General features: G+C 41.7%; 1 protein-coding gene across 1 annotated transcript in view; it reads left to right on the plus strand.

Moving 5' to 3' along the window:
- Positions 1–20,864, plus strand: part of LOC118842981 (ATP-dependent RNA helicase DDX19B-like) — a 43,399-nt gene that overhangs the window by 7,724 nt on the left and 14,811 nt on the right. The window contains exons 2-5 of the mRNA XM_036750339.1: positions 11,667–11,715; positions 13,514–13,564; positions 14,495–14,630; positions 19,324–19,416. Of these exons, the coding sequence (XP_036606234.1) occupies positions 11,667–11,715; positions 13,514–13,564; positions 14,495–14,630; positions 19,324–19,416 (329 nt within the window). The remainder of the gene's footprint in view (positions 1–11,666; positions 11,716–13,513; positions 13,565–14,494; positions 14,631–19,323; positions 19,417–20,864) is intronic.

Here is a 20,864-nt window from a genome sequence, read left to right on the forward strand (position 1 = left end):
TCACCCTCTAGTAACAGGGAAGTTAGGAGTGGAGGAGGATTTTGGAGAAATAATGATTTTTAAGGTGTCTGTACGTCCAGTTTGAGGTGTCTGAAAGGTAGTTGGAGATGCAAGATTAGAGGACGGTAGAGAGATTGAGGCAGGACAGGTAGATTTGAAAATCAGCAGGTAGACATGGTAATTAAATCCTTGGGCGCTGATGAGATCACCAAGTGAAGTAGTGCAGAGGGAGAAGAGAAGAGGGCCCAATTAGAACCCTATGGGACACCTGGGGTAAGTGAGTGTGGTTTGGATAAGAATCCAGCAGAGGAAACTGAGGCGGAGAGCCAAGAGAGGGGCGTCCTGAAAACCTAGGGAGAAGAAGGGGGTGAACAGTGTCACAGGCTGCAGAGAGGTCAAGGAGAATGAGGACTGAGAAAAGGCCATTGGATTTGGTATATAGACCATTGTTCACTTTGGAGGGAGTACTGTTAATGGACTGGTAAGGTCAGAAGCCACGTTGTGAAGGATTAAGGAGCAAGTGAGACCAGGGTGAAGGAGGAGAGAGTGGCAGAAGGTCCCTGCGTGATAGGAGATGAGGAAGAGGGGAGAAGAGGGAGCTCATGGCAAGCAGACTTAGTTTTTTTCTGTAAAATATGAGCCAGTGTTCTCAGCTGAGAGGGTGGGGAGCAGAGCCATGGGAAATTTGAGGAGGGATGAAAAGGTTTGGAAGAGCTGTTGTGGAGAATGGGATAGTAATAAGTTGGTAAAAGAGGTGTAGAAAGATTGCCTAGCAATGTGAGGTCCCAGTTGAAGTTGTGTGACATAAACTTGTAGTGGACCCACTGAGAAAGGGTAGCATGATTTTCTCCAACTGTGTCAAGTTCAGATTTGACCTCAGACACTTCCTAGCTGTGTGACCCTGGGCAAGTCACTTCACCCTGTTTGCCTCAGTTTCCTCACATATCAAGTGAGCTGGAGAAGGAAATGGAAAGCCACCTCAGTTATCTTTGCCCAGAAAACCCCAAATGGGATCATAAGAGATTCGGATGCGACTGAACAACAAAAAATACTTTAGTGCAGGCTGCTTCATTTTATCTTTGCAATTATATGGCGAAGTAGTCAGGGAAGTATTATCATCCCCCATTTTATTGATAAAGGCCTGAATAAGGGTGTCAGCTATGTGAACAGAGAAAGGAGGAGATAGGAAGACGTCATGGTTGTAGAAATAAGATTTTGTGCCTGAATGGATATGTGGAATTCGAGAGTGAGGAGTCAGATATGATGCCAAAGCTGAGAAATGCACCCTGCTGACTAGGATGGGGAGAGGTCGTTTTTCACTAGTACGTTTGTAAGCTGCTGCTGCTTTGGATGCCTGGAAGTAGTTAACTTAGAAACTGCTCCTGCCTAAAATGCAGGCAGTAAAGAACTTGAATAGTGTAGGGGAGGGCCTCTGTTGGAGGGTGATCAAGGGAGGTATAGTTGGAGACAAGGGCCCCACACAACCCACCTTCCCACCCTCTGATTAGTAACACACACTCGACATTGCTCCCACCTTGTAGGCCACTGGCTTGTACTATCCTATGTAGACTTTTAGCTTGGTATTTAAGCCTTCTCAAATCTCGTTCCTTCTCTCCAGTCTGCTCCTCGTCATGCAACTGACATTCTAACTACTACTACTGTTCCCTGAACTCAGCACACATTGCCTTTGAGGTAGATGGATGGATGGATTGATCGATCCATCGATGGATCCAAACATTTATTAATCTCTCACTAAATCTTGGGCACTGTGCTAAGCACTTCAGATACAAATACAAGAAGTAAGACAGCTTCTGCTCCAAGGAACTTACGTTCTTCCCCACTCCCCCCCCCCCCCCCCCCCCCCCCAATTTGCAGTCAATTTAACAGTCCTTTCTCTGGAGGTAGATAACATTCATCAAGTGTCTTTTGGAATTGTCTTAGATCAGGCCCACTGTTCTCCTTATGCAGCCCACCTACAGGTATAGAAATTTACATAAATGCTTAAGTAAAGGAAGCCGAGCTACTGCAGAGCTCTTAGTAAAATGGCAAATCAAAATATATTGTCTGTTGTTTCAATTAAAACCTAAGGTTGGACAGCCCTGTCTTAGATCATTATATTGATCAGAGTAAGCTAAGTCTTTCATAGTTGATCATCATTCCGATACTGCTATTACTATGTACGATGATCTGGTTCTGCTCACTTCGCTTTGTATCAGTTCATGTAAGTCTTTCCAGGTTTTTCTGAAATGCTCCTCATCATTTCTTATAGTACAACAAATTCCATCACAATCATATAGCACCATGTGTTCAGCCACTCCCCAATTCATGGGCATCCCCTCAATTTCCGATTCTTTGCCACCACAAAAAGAGTTGCTATAAATATTTTTGTACATGTGGGTCCTTTTCTCTTTTCTTGGATCTCTCTGGGATAAAGACCTAGTAATAGTAGTAGTAGTATTGCTGGGTCAAAGGGTATGCACGGTTTGTTAGCCCTTTGGGCATTCTAATGGAGAAAGACATCATATTAAGGGGAGCCAGAAAGAGTGCTGAGGACAGTTCTGCCACTGCAAACAGACAATATATTTTAACTGAAGTGAGGTGTGGTCCTGATTCTGGTCAAGATAAAGCAAAAGTTTGCTGATCTAAGCTCGGGGACCCAGGGGCTCAGTCCAAGGTGTCTGTGGAGGGTGCCCAGCAGGACAGGGGATGAGGATGATGTTTGGAGTGGTGGCAACATGCATGCTGAGGAGACAGCTGGGAAGGATGGAGGAGGGTCTGGGCACCGCAAGGGAAAGCAAGCTTATTAAAGCAGGGGCCCTGGAGGAAGGGATGGGAGGGGGAAAGTCTCTATTGTAACCTTCCCTAGTACCTTCTCAGAATCAGGATGTTTCTTCAAAGCACAACATGGCTCATCTCTTCCCTGAAGCTTTCACTTGGCTGCTCCTTCACTCTGATTGTTAGTGCTCTCCTCAGTTTACAAGTTGTATATCCTCCAGTAGAATGTAGCTACTTGAGGCCAAGGATTGTGTTGTTTTGTTGTACCAGAAGCGAGCTAGACACACCACAGAGTATAAGTTTTAAATGGAGAATTTATTAGCCGACGACCATTGGGGTTTGCTACCCAAATCAATGGCCCCGTGTTGGGGTGAAGGTGTGGCTTTTATAGGACATACGGGTACAGAGGTTAATTATCTCATGGAACCTACAGGCCAGGTCACAGGGTGGGGGAAACAGGAACAAAGGGTCCTGACTGATCAAAAGATTCTGATAGGTTATGGTTAAGTGGGATAATCTTATTGACATTCCTTGGAGGAGTCACAGGGCCCCAGGGATATCTGCTAAATGCTGAAGAGATCTGAGTCCATTCTTTCTGGGTGTGCTTGTCAGTAGCTAGGGGGTTTCTCTGGGGTTCCTAACAGTAACTGATTTTTTCAGTATTACATTTCCCACTTTCTTTTATGGAGGTGTTCAAATCTTTGAAAAAAAAAAAAAGGAACGACCTGAAGGGGGCCAACTAAAATGCTAAGCAGGGGTGAGCCTGGGGAAGGCATGCATTTTGATAATAACCATAAAGGGCAAGGCTCAGGCAGAGATTCTGGCCCAATGATAATGCCAGGCCGATGGCCCCAGGGGAAGGCCAGACCTAGTTGGAAGACTCAAGGAGAGCCCAAGGAGCCTCCCGGGTACTGCACTCCAGAGATTTAAAAAAAAGGTATAAAACTTTCACATTTCCCCCTTTTGGTCAAAGGCAAACTGAAAGTTTCCCCTAAAGACCAATTAAGGTATGGAAAAAAAAAAACTCTATCTTCCTCAGGGGTGAAGTTCTAAAATCCTTATCTAGGTAGAGTCAGGTTTTCCCTTTTCTGTGTTTGAACATCCCCAGGGATGGGCAGAAATTGTAAACTAATTGTAAGCAAGCAGAGGGAACATAATATTAAAATTCAGGAAAACAGTCTTGGGAACAGAAGGACTCAGAAGGGAAAGAGCAAGTCTTTGCTCAGGTTCTGGTTCTGGATCCTGTGAGAAATGCCGTCTGCATCTGATGCTGTCCCTCTCAGGCTCTTTGGAATCGCAGGGCAAGGTCTCCTATAAGCCCAGATGTCCACTCCTCACATGGGGCTCCCAGAATGCATGTGATTTGATGATTAAGAGAAAAAAAGCACAACACAGGTCCCAGCCATGCAGGGCCAAGTTCAAACGAATACAATAAGTAGTTCAGTATCCCAGCCACACAGGGCTGAGTCCAAACAATTACAATAAAGTTTTTTCATAATTTACCAAACTGCACAATTACATTGAGTCAGGTACAGACTTAGATGATTCACAATAGAGGGGGAGATTTGCATGTCACATGTTTTACATTTACAAATTAGATAACCAAAAAAACTTAAACAGGAACCACACAAAGTAATGCAATCATTACTAACAATCATATATAACACCATAAACTTTTAGCCATGCCATGTCTTTTTGATGGCATTTACAAATGGTCACAAACCATTCTTAACAAATTTAAAGCTGTTTCTGATTTAATTCCAGCGCTTAACTGCACATTTTGTATACAAAGTAACTTTAAATTACAGTTACATATTTACAATGTCCATTCAAGCAGCCCTTTTAAATCCCAGATGCCTGATTGTAGTTATCTGGTCCCTTGATAGTAAAAGAGAGTTCTGCTTCTCTAGTTCAGATCTAGAAATTCTCAGACAATTTTAACTTAATATAACTTACAGATACTTTACAAAGGAGATATATTTTCACTTGTACCGCTATCCTATACAATTTTCTTGTGCTAGCATCCAAATTTAAGATCTTATTACCAAAACACACTTATCAGCTTCAATTTCCAGAACTGATAAATTTTGGAGCCAATCATACACATCTGTATATAATTCTTAGGGGAATCAATCTGATCCTATTGCCTTTTTAAAATTCGCTATCCCTTCCTTTTATTAGACATTAATCACATTACATCTTTGCCTTATTGCTTTGTCTAATCATTTCCCCCCTTTGCAGGATGTTATCTCTATATTATTTCAATGTTTTATTTGGCCATGAACATAGGTTAAAACTGTAAGCTATTCATACCTGTATCCTATTACAATAACTCAGAGATATTTCAATATTCATCTATTACCTAACAGATTTAGCATAGTGCTTACAAAACCTCTTGATAATATGAATTTGGTATGAAACAAAAGAAAGGGACAATGTCATATATCTTAACAGAAGGAAAGAACTTCCTTAGCTCTGATTCCAGGCATGAGTCATATCTGATAGCCAATCATATAGTCACCAGGTGCTGAAAGCAGGGCTTAGGAGTAACCAGGTGGGGACTTTCCTTTTCAGAAAGGAAATAGCAGAATTGGGAAATAGAGTCAGGAAGATCCTGCCTAGGCCGTGTCCAAGATCGTCTTCAAAACTGTTTCCTAGGCACAGACATCCACCTTTAAAGTTCTCAGCTTATAATGCCTGCCATACTATTACTGGCTTCACGTGACCTATTCCTGTAATCAGAGCTTAAAACAATATTAAATTGTATTCCCATAAAATCTTAAATAGCAAATAAATATCCTTCAGATGAGGCTGCCCAAATTTCATTGAGCTAATAATTATCAAATCAAGCTACATAACTTTTCCACCTTCTAAATACTTCCTCACACTTACTTCCAACTTACTTATACCATCTGGAACTATCATTCTCAGGACAGGGGAGGCTTAGCTAACTCCCATTTGTCCCCAAACTGTTATCTGCCTTTCCTATTTTCCCTCAACCTTAATTTACCTTTCCAAATCTTTCAAACCCATTACTCAGTCTTCCTTTACATTTCAACCATAAGACAAAACAACTCACAAGTTAGTACTTTTACTGAAAATCTCATTCCAGCTTCTTAAACACACAAAAAGGGGATTTGTTTTTCGTGTTAACTCATTCTAAAGGAAAGGAACACTTATTAAAGAGATCTGCCACCTCATCTCCCCCTGAGGGTGGGTTCTTCTCCATCAGATGGCAGACTTCACTAATTAAACTACCAGACCAAACCCATCTCAAGTCTTAGTCTAATCTTATCAGTTTTTAAGAAGCCAGGTTGGAGGCTTTTCAGTAAAACTCAAATTCCAGTAATTGCTGCCCCTCCCCCTTTCTTCCCTTCTGACCAGTGGGCTAAGGTGAAATTCTAAACTAAGGGCAGGGAGGAATAAAGAATGTAGACCTCCTTATAGACCATTTTTCAAAAGTATTTTCCCTTCTTTAAAACAGTTTAAAATTTTATTCTGATGTAAAAAGAAATACTCACTAAACCTTTCTGAACAGAATTATTTAGAAGGTTTTAGAATGATAGACCTCTATCTCCTTCTCTTTCCTTAAAGCAAATTAACCACTTAAAAACTAGAATTCATTAACTAAGTTGGTGCCAAATGTCCTCATTCGTAAATATTGCACAGATTTCCTAGATATTACAAAATTCCTTAGTCAAAACGTGTTGTAATGTGGAGGACACTTAGTTTTATAATTACATACCCAATTAAATTAGCTTTATCACAATAACAAAGTCTATCAGGACTTTAAAAGCTTTGTCCAATAGGAATCCCTCTACTCTGAAAACTTTTACACAAGATTGAATATCCAAACGTCCTTGGTTCAGTTAACAACCTCAATTTCTTAATTAAGTGCAATTCTTAATCTAACAACATCCAGATTATAAGAGAAATTATTTTTCTAACAGCATAGGTAATGCGATGTTAACCAATTTGCATAATATAACAAATTTAGAAATAAGTACACCACAAGTAATTATCATGTATTTAAAAACTTGAAACAGATTCTAATTAATTACCAATCTAGTGATCCTGAGTTGGATAAGCAAATCAAATCTGGTTCGTAACCACTAGTGGTAACATTTAATTTCTAAGGCCCAATACTCTCAGCATTGGAAAAAAAAAAGATTACTGTTTATAAAACCACATTTTAACAGTTTGCAATGTGTCCTGAATTGACAGAGATTACAAGAGGACCTAACAAGGCCTTTGTATAAATAGTTGATTTATAACAAGAACAATTTCAACTGAACTTCCAGACAAAACTTGGAGGTAATAATTTCTTAGGTTACAGCAATTGTCCAACTTTTTAACCTAATGCACCTTTAACAAAATTTATACTATAGAAATGTAATAATGCCCTGAACATTATTATGTATGTAAAATTTGAACTACTCATTTTAGTCTAGGTAAATACATTTCTAAACCAAATATGACAGTTTAAAATTACCAACTTTTCATCACATTCTTTAAAAGCATTCAATTCACATATATCAAACTCAGATTAAATTCACATAATGGTCTTCTCAAATTACACAATCTAAGAGAATGTTAGAAGTACAATATAATTTTAGAAATACAGAAACAATAAATTTCAGATGACATTAATTGCATTTCCAGATTATCACATATAGGAATTGTTGATCCTGTTACTTCTGGTATTTTTATATTAATACATTAATATATAAATACATGCATCACATATATTAATACATTAACATCTTAAATACACTTTATTTAGCTGTATATTCTGGCCCAGGTATTAGGAACTTTTGCCTGACCATGAATGAACTTATGAGGAAAGAAAGTGAACCAGATTTCCTCTTTAGGGATATGACCTCCAATCTTCCCACACCTCAACACAAAACAGAAAACCAATAGCATGGGTCAATTGAGGGCTAAACAGGTCCCCTCAGAGGAAAGAAAAGTGAACCAGATTTCCTCCTCAGGGATATGACCCCCAATCTCCCCACACCCCAACACAAAACAGAAAACCAATAGCATGGGTCAATTGAGGGCTAAACAGGTCCCCTCAGAGGAAAGAAAAGTGAACCAGATTTCCTCCTCAGGGATATGACCCCCAATCTCCCCACACCCCAGCAGGGGGGAAACAGGCATCACAGCCTCCCAACTCTGCACACTCTTCTCGTCAGGGTTATCGTGTTAACAGAGACCAGAATGGCTAGCCCCAAAATAGAAAAACTTACCTCTAGAGGTCTGAAAACAAGAATTCTCCGTAGGCCGAAAAGGGACAGGTCAGCAAAGAGCCCATTCTCTGAGACCGTCACCCCACATCAGAGTCCTGGGAAAAGAAATCCCCAGGAGCCAGCCCTCTGAAGTGAGAGAAGGTGGATCGGGGGCAGAGACTCCCTGTTGAGGTCCGAAATTCTGTGTGTGTCTCCAGGGCGGTAACACGAAATACCACCTCATCTCACTGGGGCCTCCAAAATGTTGTACCAGAAGCGAGCGAGACACGCCACAGAGTATAAGTTTTAAATGGAGAATTTATTAGCTGGTGACCATTGGGGTTTGCTACCCAAATCAATGGGGTGAAGGTGTGGCTTTTATAGGACATAGAGGTACAGAGGTTAATTATCTCCTGGAACCTACAGGCCAGGTCACAGGGTGGGGGGAACAGGAACAAAGGGTCCTGACTGATCAAAAGATTCTGATAGGTTATGGTTAAGTGGGATAATCTTATTGACATTTCTTGGTGGAGTCACGGAGCCCCAGGGATATCTACTAGACAGAAAGGGTCTGCCAGGTTATCCTTCAGTGGGATGGTCCTATCTATTGACATTCCTTGGAGGAGTCACAGGGCCCCAGGGATATCTGCTAAATGCTGAAGAGATCTGAGTCCATTCTTTCTGGGTGTGCTTGTCAGTAGCTAGGGGGTTTCTCCGGGGTTCCTAACAGTAACTGATTTTTCCAGTGTTACAGTTTATGGCTTAATCCCAAGGCAGGTCAACAAGTGTTCATTCAGTTCCTGCTCTGTGCTAAGCACTGGGGATGCAAAGAAAGACAAAAACCAGAGTCCTTGCTCTCCAGGAGCTCAAAATGTAAGGGGGGAGGCAACAATATGGACCAGTAGGATAAACTGGAGCTGGAATCACAGTCTGGGAAAGGCTTCTGGTAGAAGCCAGAGAAACCATGGGAAGAGTCAGTGGGGAGGGAGACAGGGAAGAGATTCCAGGCATGGGAAACAGCCAGTGAAAAAGGTACCCAGTAGAGTGTCTAGTGGGAGGAACAGCAAGGAGGCCAGAGGGGGCCAGGTTATGAAGGACTCCAAATACCACACAGAGGATTTTGTGTATTTGATCCAGAAGAGGATAAGGAGTCAACCACTGGAGCTAACTGAGTAAAGGGTCAACATGGTGGGACAGTTGCTTTAGGAAATCACTTTGGTGGCTGAATGGAGGGTGGATTGGAGTAGAGAGAGACTTGGGGCAGGCAGACCCACCAACGGGTTATTGCAGTAGTCTAGGCATGAGGTCATGAGGGCCTGCACCAGGGGAGTGGCAGTGTCAGAGGAGGGAAGGGGGTGTATTTGAGAGAAGTTATGAAAATAGAGGGGCAGCTAGGCATCTCAGTGACTAGAGTTCCAGACTTGGAGTCAGGAAGACTCATCTTCATGAATTAAGATCTGGCCTCAGACACTGCATAATTCTGAGAGCCTGGGCAAGTCACTTAACCCTGCTTGCCTCAGTTCCTTCTCTGTCAAATGAGCTGGAGAAGGAAATGGCAAACCCCTCCAAGATCTTTGTCAAGAAAACCCCAAATGGATTCAGGAAGAGTAAGTAGAACACAACAGAACCACAGTGAAAATAGAATTGATAGGACTTGGCCGTAGATCGGATGTGGGGAAAAGAGCCTGAGGAATTGAGCATGATGCCTAAATCACAAGTGCCTGGTGACTGGAAGTTGAGGAAGAAGGGAGGGTTTGGGGGAAAGAGTTTGGGTCAGACACACGTGTCGAATTTGTTTTCCATTAGGCAGTTGGAGATGGGAGTCTGGAGGTTGTGAGAGAGGCTAGAGCTGGATGCGTTCATCTTAGGTGGATCAGGGCTCTCTCAGTGTCTTGCTGATATTAGCGTTCTAATGTTAGTCAGTTTAGAAGCAGTGCAGCCTAGTGGAGGGAACATGGGGTTTGGAGTCTGGAGATGGTTTCAAGACCTGGGTCGGCCCCAGGGCAGCTGAATGACCTTAGGCAATTTGGAAGAGTCAGTCAATAAACATTTATTAAGGGCCATACTGGACTGAGCTTATGGGCCCAGGATCTGAGGCCACATGCCAGCTCTGTTACCATGTGACCTTGGGGGTGAGGCAGGGAATCTCTGAACTAAAGAGGGGGATGAGATCACCTCAAAGGGCTGTTCTCTCACCAGAGCTCCCATCCTTTAAGTCACTTAACTTCTCTGATCTCTAAAATGAAGATGATACTGTTAGAGGCTTGTCAGGAGGAAAGCTCTTTTAAACTATGTAGCAAGCCTCGTATACCTGTGAATTATTGTTACACCTATTGGTAGAGCTGTCCTTTTGTATGGAACCAGCAGTGAAGAATGACAGTCCTGAAGATCTTATAGAATGATGTGCTTCAGCAGGTCACGCTAGCCAAGCTTCATATTCCTCATCTGTAAAATGGGGGCTGAAACATCTGCCCTGCCTACCCCCAAGGGTGTTGGGAGGGAAACACATTACAACTGATCATGTGCTAAATAAACGTGAGCTGTTACTGTCACAATAATGAATCAGGCAATAAACATTTATGAAGCACCTACTATGTGCCAGGCACTGTGTGTACTGAGCACTGGGAATACAAAAAGAGCCAAAAGCCTTCAGAGAGTTCACACAATCTAATGGGGGAGAGAGACAAACTACATACAGGATAAACAGGAAATAATTAGCAGAGGGGATGCACTAGAATTAATTGGGGCTGGAGAAGGTTTCCAGAAAAAGATGAGATTTCAGTTGGATCTTGAAGAAAGCCAGGGAAGCCAGGAGGGAGAAATGTGGAGGGGAGAGCATTTGGGACATGGGGGACAGCCAGAGAAAATGCTTGGAGCCACGAGAGAGAGTGTCTGGTTCTTTATCTTGATAGCAAAATAGTTCCCAAAGTCATGAATCAAAACTGTTTCTGGCCTAAAGTTCTCCATGAATATGGGCTAACAATGACCAGAAACAAATAGTAGCCACTGTGGACTATACTAGGGTCTTAGGTGGTATTGAAACCAGGCCCGAGCAAAGTAAAACACTAAGCCCTAGTTTATTCGCCAACTGATGTTCCTTTCAATTTTTCATGTGATTTTGAGGTTCATTGGGGAAAGTTGAAGTAAATGGGTGTATCTGGGATGTTTAAATGATGTACTTTTCCAAGTCACAGGTAGTATTGTATTTCGGAAAGTTTTTGGAGGTGGTCTTTACCTATGTGATTTCACCACTGGTGTGGAAACTATGTACCTTTGAGTCTTTGAGATGCCTGAGGCATCCAGAGGTTCTGTGACTTGGGCTTTGGTCACATGGCAGGATGCATCAGAGGCAGGGTTTGAACCTAGGTTTTCCTAATGCCCTGACCCAACCTCCATCCACTTAAAACTTCTGCCTCACCCAAGAGGGTATAGCTGACAAAATCAACTAGGTTTATAAGTCATGAAGCAAAAATGGAAACAGGCACTGTAAACACACAAGGTAAAATCTGACCTACAAATCATTTGTCCCTCCCGGTCTAAAGGCGTTGTTCTGTAGTCAGTGATTATTTCTGCCTCCACCTCCCCTGGGGAGACTCTTAGGCCTGGAAGTCTCTGTTTGATTCAGCAATTTGCCTGAAACTTTCCCTTTTGTTCTCCACTTAGTTGAGCAGCTTGCATATCAAGGAAGAGAAAATCAAACCAGATGCCAATGGTGAGTAGTTAGTAACCATAAGCCCATGTAAAAGTCGATATATTTGCCTTGGAGATTTGAATTTGTAACAGCCACAGTGTTGGGAACTCCTAGTTAGGAAACCCCCTATACAATTAACCAACAAGTGCATGTCCTCCCTCCTCCCCAGTCAACTCCAGGGGCTCCCTAGTGCCTGGAGGATAAATTATGAACCCCTCTGTTTACCCTTTGAAGCCCTTCCCAACCTGGCCCCAATCTATTTCTAGCTTCATTGAACATTACTCCCCCTTCCCACACTCCAATCAAACTGGCGATCTCTGTTCCTCACATGTGACACTCCATCTCCTGTCTTCCATGGTTGAACTGCACTCCCCTCTCGCCTCCACTTGAGTCCCTTTCTTCATGACTATCTGGAGATTCAAATTCTGTCTTCTCCATGAAGTCTTCGTGATCCCCCAACAGCCTTCCTTTTCCAGCTCCTTTGTATTTAACTCCCTTATATTTACTCATTTTATTCTGTTATTAGAATATAGACCTAAATATGACTTGTCTTCCTTGTGAAGATCTAAGGTATTTCCCTAGTATTGGTTTCATTTATTGGACTTGTCTTTCCAGTTCCTGGCATGCATTAGGCTTAAATAAATGCTTGTTGATTGATTGAATATAGATGGGGAACTCCTTTGGGATTTTTGTCCCAGAGGCTTGTCTGGGATCCTAAGAAGTGAAGGGATTTGCTAAGAATCACACAGGCTGTTAAGGGTGGAACTTGAACCCTGATCTCTCTGCCCAAGGCTGTCCTGCCATCTACTATGCCAAACTGCCTCTCTACAAAGTTTCAAATGTATAGATAGGTAAATAGTGATGGTCTTTATCTCATCAGAGAGAGAGAGTGTATTCCTGTGTGCGACATATAAAAAGTTCAGGAGACATAATTTCTGGTTAATTAATCATTTTATTAATTATTGCTAACAGATAAAGGGGTCAGTGGCACCCTTAAATGCCAAAGACCTCTTGTGGAACCCACTGGAAGAGTGAGTGTTCCTGAGGGTGGCAATTAACTCTGATTGCTTAGTAATTAATGAGAAAAATGAATATTATGAGAAGTGGACCCATTCTAATGAGGGGCTTTAATCACGCTCTCTTTTAGACTAACCCCAACCTCAGGCAATCTAGACAAAGGGTATATGTACCCCAACCCAAGCCTGAGTAGAACACAGTGGGCCAGAATTCACCTTAGAGTAAATTCTTTGTAAGGTTCTCTAGTTGGGCCTCCCACCCATGGTATACCTGGGGATTTGAGCAATCTCATCATCCATTGACAGTGTCCTTCAATTCAATGTAATTCAGTAATTGATTATTAATATAAGAGAGAAATAATCATCTCTTTCCTTTGTGTTCGAGTGTGTGTGTACATGTATGTATGTGTGTGTACATACACATACATTATACTGGAAACTCAAAATGTCCAGTTATTGAAGCTTTATTAGATTGTAGATGCTTTAGCTGCTGATTTATTTAATGGTGTTAGGAAAATGCTAGTGTTGGATTTGAGGAACAAAAACTCCAATTTTATGAGCTAATTTTTGCTCCATGTGCCAGTACCTTATATTTATGACCACATGAATTAGTGATACCTACATTTTACTACTGATAATAAATTTATAATGATTCTCTTCATTTGGGATGGCTAAAATGGCCCAAGTGTGGCTAGCAGAGGGTCTCCTCCATTGGATAACTCTGAAATGAAATCTGTGATAGTGTTTAAATGACCGCATCTGTAACAGGACCTTGAATGACAGCAGTTGTGTTTCTGATACAGGTATTGTCAAAACTGATGAGAATTCAGGGAAGACAGATGAAGAAGAGAAAGGTAACTTGGGCATTCTTACAGTGGAAAAGAAATTAGAAAGATTCTGGGAATTAAGTTCTAAAAGAGTAAAATAGGATGTTCCTTCAAAGCGTTTTTTTAGAATTTTATTTTGACAAATAACTTAGACTCTTTTATTAAGTATTGACTGAGTACCTGCTCTCCAGGGCAGCTAGGTGGCACAGAGGATCGAGTGCTGGGTTTGGAGTCAGGCAAACTCATCTTCGTGAGTTCAAATCTGGCCTCAGACATTTAGTAGTGGTATGACCCTGGACAAGTGACTTCATCCTATTTGTCTCAGTGTCCTCATCTGTAAAATGAGCTGGAGAGGGAAATGTCAAACCACTCCAGTGTGTCTGCCAAGAAAGCCCCAAATGTGGTCACGAAGAGTCAGACAGACTAAAAACGATTGAAGAAGAACACCTCCTCTCTGCAAGGCCCTGCAGAGAGGAACATGATGAGTAGAATGTAATCCTTGCTCTTAAGGAGCTCGTGTCATAGGTCTGGTAGCACAAAGTCCTAAGGCCCTGAAACAGTCTAGAGATGAGATCCATCTTCTTAGTAGACTTCCAAATAATAGTCAGCTAATGTTTGTGGAGAGATAGTGACGTGCACAGTGTGACAGTGCTGGACCAAAGTTTGAAGATGTCAGCTCTGCCCATTAAATAATTTACTGTTTTTTGCACTTTTTGTGCAAAACTTGCTTATTTTCCAAGTTTGATTTATAGGTTGGAGTTTTGAATGAGGCTAAAATGAGAAGTGAAAAATTTAACTCTGAGTAATAGGAGAAAAGTCCTAAGGAGGAGCTGTCGGCAGACCCCAGGACCGGAACTGGAATTGCAGAGCTGCACAGACATGAGTGGGTGGGTTAGGTGGGTGGACGTCATTGCTTGTAACCAGTTTGATTGGCTGGACCTGTCATCCCACTTGTAGAGGACAGAGCTGCTCAGTCCTTGCTCAACAAGCTGATCAGAAGCAACCTTGTGGATAACACCAATCAAGTGGAGGTCCTTCAGCGGGATCCGAACTCCCCACTCTATTCAGTGAAGTCTTTTGAAGAACTTCGGCTGTAAGTATCACTTGTCTTGTTCTCCCCATCCCCCATACCCAAGAAGAACTTTGCTTTCCAGAAGTTAGGGTGGGATTTTGATACAGTACAGCTAATTAGAGAGATTGGCCCAGCCTGGATCAAGTGGGGGACCTCTTTTGTAAAGCTTTCAGTGCTATGGAAATGTAAATCAGACTAGTTATCACATCAGAGTGTGTTTTTTATTGTTGGACATTGTCACTAAAACGAGATTTGAGGTACCTCAGCCTAAAAGACTAGATTTCTAAATGAAAATAACTAATAACTTCTTGTTGGACTAGGGCTGTTTTAGCTGCAGTTACACATTCTGTTTCCTGAGCATATGTAGGGATCACTCTCTTCACTTTTTCCATCTGTTGTGTCCTTCCTTCCCTGGCTTTCTGGACACTGTCCTCTTGATTCTCTTTCTGCCCTTTGGCCTCTCCTCCTCTGTCTTCTTTACTAGAGTGACATCTTAATCAGGTACCCTGAAAAGGTTCCATTCTGGACCATCCTGGACCCCAGGCTCTTCTTTCTCAGTGCCCTAGTCAGCTCCCATGAGCTTACAGATGATCTCTGTGCTAGTGATCCCTAGATGCAGAGACCAACTGATTATGGGGTATTTCCTACGGGATGTCCTTTGCCGTCTCAGCAGCAGCATGTCTGTAGCAGCTGGTTGTCTTGCCCACTCTTCGTGTTCCCGCAGCTTTGTGACTGTGCTGTCCTTCTTGATTCCTCCCTCTCTCATGCCATGTCACCTGTTGGTTCTGGCCATTTCTAGGTCTACAGCACCTCTCCACTCACATAGCTGTCCCTCTTGCCTCCTTATCTGTTGGTCACTGCCTCCAGTGTCTTCTACACTCCACACCCCCTCCGTGCAGCTACTGAGCTGCCACTGGCCTGGGTAGTCAGCCCCACTGATAAGCCCCCTTTGTTTGGCAAGCCTGCCTCCCTTTCACGGAACCATATGATCTGGCCAAATTGCCTTCTTTCTGCCTCTTGTTCCTGTCCCCGTGCCCAGAATGCTGTCTCTCATCTCCGCCAGTCAGAGTCCCCAGTTTCCTCTAAGATTCACCTCTCTGTTGGAATCTTTCCTGCTTCTCCCCCAAATTATTTTGTGTCTCTTTTATGTGTGTGTCTTTTTGGATTCATTGGCTCCCTCGATAGGATGTAAGCTCCTTGAGGGCAAGGGCTGTTTGTGTCCTTAGTGCAGGCAGCACAGAGCCTGGGCCACATCAGGTCCATGGGTGGCCATGCTGTGGTAGGTATCTCACATTAGCAGAGGACCATGCGAGGAGCAACCCCGGGCGCAGCAGGCTGGCTGCTTAGGCACTGATGCTCATTGCAGGCCAGGAGGAGTTGCCTTGTACTACCACTGTCTTAGTGCTGTTTCCTGGTCACCAGCTGCCCCTCCTTGTCCAAGAGACATCTCCTAGGGATTCTCCCTTGTCAGACATTTCTACTTCTCCTTCTTGCTGGAAAACAAACTCCTTTTCATTAATACCATCCTTTGGTCCTTCAGGCCTTTCCTAGGAGGAGTTGTAGGATGATCCCTGGGTGTTGTATTGGCAGCCTCGGGGAGAGAACAATGACTGTGGACCTACCCTTAGCCACTTCCCAGAAGAATCTGCCCTGTTCCTTATAAGTCCTTGGCATTTGTTGTTTTTAATTGGCTAAGATTGTACTTGAGTCATCTTCCCCAGTGCTTCCATGAAGAAGGAACATGTCTTTGAGTATAGAGACAAGGTAGACATAAATAATTACTGAACAAAAATAATATGCATAACTACCGATGTCATATTCTTATGATAAAGTGCTCAAATGTGAGAGCAGCAGAAAATCCAGACTGTGTGAGGTGTTAGTTATGTATTACAGACTCAAAACTGAAAGCAGTCTTTTTTCAAATCTCTTAGAATTTTGTCTGGGTCTCTTATTTTATTCCACTTGTATATCATACTTACAGTCATATCCTTGTTTTGCCTCGCTTTCCCAGTTAGATGGCAGATCTTTGAGAGTAGAAGCTGTAATGCTTTCATCCATCTAGCCTTCTAACACCAAGTACAGCCTTGCACAAAGCAAAGGAATGCTATGTGTTATTGAACTGAACTTGGTGTCCAAACCAGACTGCCAGGGTCTTTACCCTCAAGATCTGCACGCAGCCCCTTTCCCACTGTTACTGAAGCTCTGGTTGTCTTTCCCATTAGAATATAAACTCCATGAGAGAAGGAGTTGTCTTGCTTGTTGGTATCTGTGTCCCCAGAGTTTTGTAAGGTTCATAATCCGTGCACTTAAAGCACTCCCTTTGGGCAAGGCTACGGTGCTGGGACTGCCTAGACTATACCTTTGTTAATACCACTTATGTATTTTAAGAGCATTTAAGTGGAGCTTAGTGGACCCTGATCAGGTTGCTAATGAAAAATTGACAGTTAAGATCAAAGAGTAGCTCTGTTAGAGATTCTTTTTCTTTTAATATACTTTTTCAGACATATTCCACTTTGTCCTCCTTGTTTAACCTCTAAGTGGCCACACAAGCCAGCAGTTGGTTGCCTAGGGCCAGGCTTATTCTGAGATTTGTCTTTCACTGCTCCTTTTCCAAACTGGAGAAGAATTTGTCATTGATAATTCCACCTTTTTTATTTTTTAAAAGAATGAGTTCTTTTATAATATTGACAAAAATTTGTGTCCTTGAAAGACAGATTTTCTCGTGTTTTGCTCTGGTCACTAGCTAAATGGATACAGAATTAAGCTTGGATTTGATAATGCACTTGGTTTGTTTTATGTTTAAATATATAATTTTTTGTGTCAAAGGAAAGTGGTTAATGGTGGGAGCACTCAGACTGAGGCTTCATTCTGTAACTCCTCCTGTATCCTTGGCAACAGGTTCAGAAAACGGAGCTTTGTGGCACTCCACTTTCAAATGGAAGGCACTGAAAGGTTCTACTTGGAGAGGCTGCAGGCAGAATGTTTTCTTAAAAAGCCTGTAAATTCCAAATAAGACGTAGGGGAAAAAATGCATACTCCTAAACGTGGGTGGTTTGGGTTAGTATGCAATTAAAGGGACTGACTGGCAACTGACTGGCAGGACTAGCTAAAGGACGACTCTCACTGTCTCCTCTAGCTGCTTATTTCTTTTTCTTTTCCTTGATATTTGGTAAATAGGAACTACCTGTTTGTGAAATCAGATGAAGATCAAATCAACATTTTTGCTACTGTGAAAGAAAACTATGCTGCATTTTAGCCAGAATCTATCCGAGACAGTTTATTAACGTGCAGGTATTTCTGCTTTGAGAAAGGACTCGGGTTACCGCTGCCAATCAGAATGCTCCCTCCCAAGCAACTACCAACATACATTTTATGGTGATTAGGAAACAGCAGAGTAGAACTACAGGTATACAATTTAAGTTTAGTGTTTTGCTAGCACACAATCAGAAAAAATACTTTTAACAGATCTAATTACTCCTTGATTGTCAGTTAAGCTTAAGTTTATGTTATTTCAGCATATTCAAGAGTTAATGTATTTTTTAATGCAACAGATATTCTTGAGCCATAAAGTTCAATTAAAATTACTTTAATTGTTGGAAATTAAGAAAACATAATGTAATAGTTTTTTTAAAGTATAAAATGCAGCTCCCACTCCACAGTCTTTGAATCAGAAACTGAAGAAAGTGACCTCTAGGCTGCTGGAGCTCAGGAAGAGATTTCTGACTACCTTCTCCTTCCCCAGTCCAGTCCAATACTGCAGTTCAAACTGGGGGCTACCACAGCCCCCGGAACCTGCCCAAGGTCCCATTACCACCTTTGTTCCCCCTTTCAGTCTGATCAAAGGCAAACAAAGATATCCTTTTTTTACTTAAATTAAGCAAAGACATTTCCAATCTGCTTGGTCACCATAGATAAGAATAAATCTCTTTCAGAGAATTAAGATCCCTCCCTGAAATTATCTTCTCTTATAAGGAGGGGAGATTGGGCCTTTGATTCAGGTGAGACCTAGGCTTCAAACTAGATTATTGTCATTGTATTATAATCTTTTACAACACAACTTGGGCCGTAGTGTCATATGCTTCCTCACCCTGATCTACATCTGACTGTACTGTAGAGTGTCTGTACTGAGAGTAATCAAAAGTGCAGTACTATTTTATAAAACAATATTATTTTTATAATGAGAAATAACTTCAATTTAAATATTTGTTCTTTTCCAACTTCTTGCTATGAATTACTTGATAATCACCACTCCTGCAATTTCCAAGAAAGACTCGACATCCAGCCCTGGCTTGCTTTGTGGTGGATGGAAATTTATTTGTTGCCTTGAAAAAAAATGAGTTATGGGGCAGCTAGGTGGCTGGCTCAGTGAGTAGAGCACCAGCTCTGGAGTCAGGAGGACTTGAGTTCAAATCCGGCCTCAGACACTTGACACACTAGCTGTGTGACCTTGGGCAAGTCACTTAACCCCAATTGCCCAGCCTTCCCCCCTGCAAAAAAAAAAAGATAAAAAATTAGTTATTCTGGATTTTCTAAGTTAAAGAAGCTGTTGAAGGTTGAAATTGTGAGAGACGGTGCTGTTAATGTCCTGGAGAAGTGTTTGCTGCTAGCACTAGGGACCACTTCTTGCTAGATGGGCAGTAAACAATAGAAAATGTTTAATTATCACTTACCTGTTGTGATTTGGAATGATGACTCATTTTTATATTCCTTCCAGGAAACCACAGCTTCTGCAGGGGGTCTATGCTATGGGCTTTAACCGGCCATCTAAGATACAAGAGAACGCACTACCCATGATGCTTGCCGAACCGTACGTATCTAGACACTTTAGTCCTTTCATAATGTAGTTTTAATTCTTTCCAAATGCAGGCTATTTTCAGTAGTATGGTTTAGCTAGTATAGGCCACAGATTAATATTATTATTAAGACCGGAGACTTAAGAGTCTATAGAGTATTTTTAATGCATTACTAACCTGAAATATTTAACTTCTACTTTTGCAAAACTTAAACTATTAATGAAACAAAGATATATTTCGTAGAAATATAGGGTAGCTAGAGCATGATGTAGGAGTCTGTGATATCCATGGGAGGGATATAGATAATGGGTTAGGAAGCAGAGAGGAGGCATCTCAGGATTGCTGGTATCTCTGAGAAAGTTTTAAAAGGTAAAGAACTGAAATGACAGTCGGAGAAATTGTCAAAGAAAGCTTTCTCAAATTGGTAATAATAGATAGCAGTAATACCCAAGTGGAAAGCAGCACTGAAGAGGACTGGACACCTGCATTGTCACTGTTAACACCAGGGAAAAAAACCAGACATACAGGAGGAGTCTGGGAACCCTGGAGCATGGGCTGACCCGAGCCATAGAGGATGAGGGACAAATGGGAGATTGGGAAACAGAGGCAAAAATCACTGGTGAGATTATCTGACCAACAGAGCTCAGTGTGCTTGACGGATGTGAGAAATGAGAGACAGAAATATTCAAAAGGGGTCTTGGAAGAATAATCAGAACTCCCACTCCTAATTAGGTATTTGAAAGAACTCACCCTTTCCAAACAAAGACAAATCTGTTGCTAACAAAATTAAGAACCCTCGGAGTAACATTGACCAAATCGCCAGATGTTTCAGAAGTTTTCAGAGAAAAAGAAAAAAGAAAAGAGGGAGGATGAAAGAGAGAGAGGAGCAGGGAACAGGGCAGGGGAGTCCACAGCAGAGCTTCATGCGAGTCTTCTTGATAAAGGGAAACTCCAGGTTAAAAAATCTTCATTGCTAGGAATAAAATGCAGGAGAATGTTCTTTAGAGTAGGTTCATTGAGTTAATGTTGGCTTAATCATAAGAGTAATAAGAATATCAGTATGAAGAATAGACAAACTTGATAATTAAAAATGACAACGAATTGATTTTAAAACAGAATTCATTAGTATGATATTTACAAGAAACACATTTAATCCTGAAATATTTAAGTGTTTTAAAAGAAAGGGTGTTAAAATTTTAAAGTATCTCAGTTTGGAATACATACCCACCCATAATTTTGTGGTGAAATGCATAAAGGAAAACCTCAAACTTGCAAGAAAAAATGGCTTCTTGCTATTTCCTAATCAAGAAGTAGGAAATGTTAACCCCTCCCTGTAATTATGTGATAAATTCAACAAGAAAGATGAATGAGAAAGAATATATTATGGAGGTGAGCAAAGTATTAAAACAAGAACTAATAGACCTTGAAAGAAGTGACTCAGCAAAAGAGAAGCTATAAATAG

The sequence above is a fragment of the Trichosurus vulpecula genome, chromosome 3 (assembly GCF_011100635.1).
Source record: "Trichosurus vulpecula isolate mTriVul1 chromosome 3, mTriVul1.pri, whole genome shotgun sequence".
Taxonomy (NCBI): domain Eukaryota; kingdom Metazoa; phylum Chordata; class Mammalia; order Diprotodontia; family Phalangeridae; genus Trichosurus; species Trichosurus vulpecula.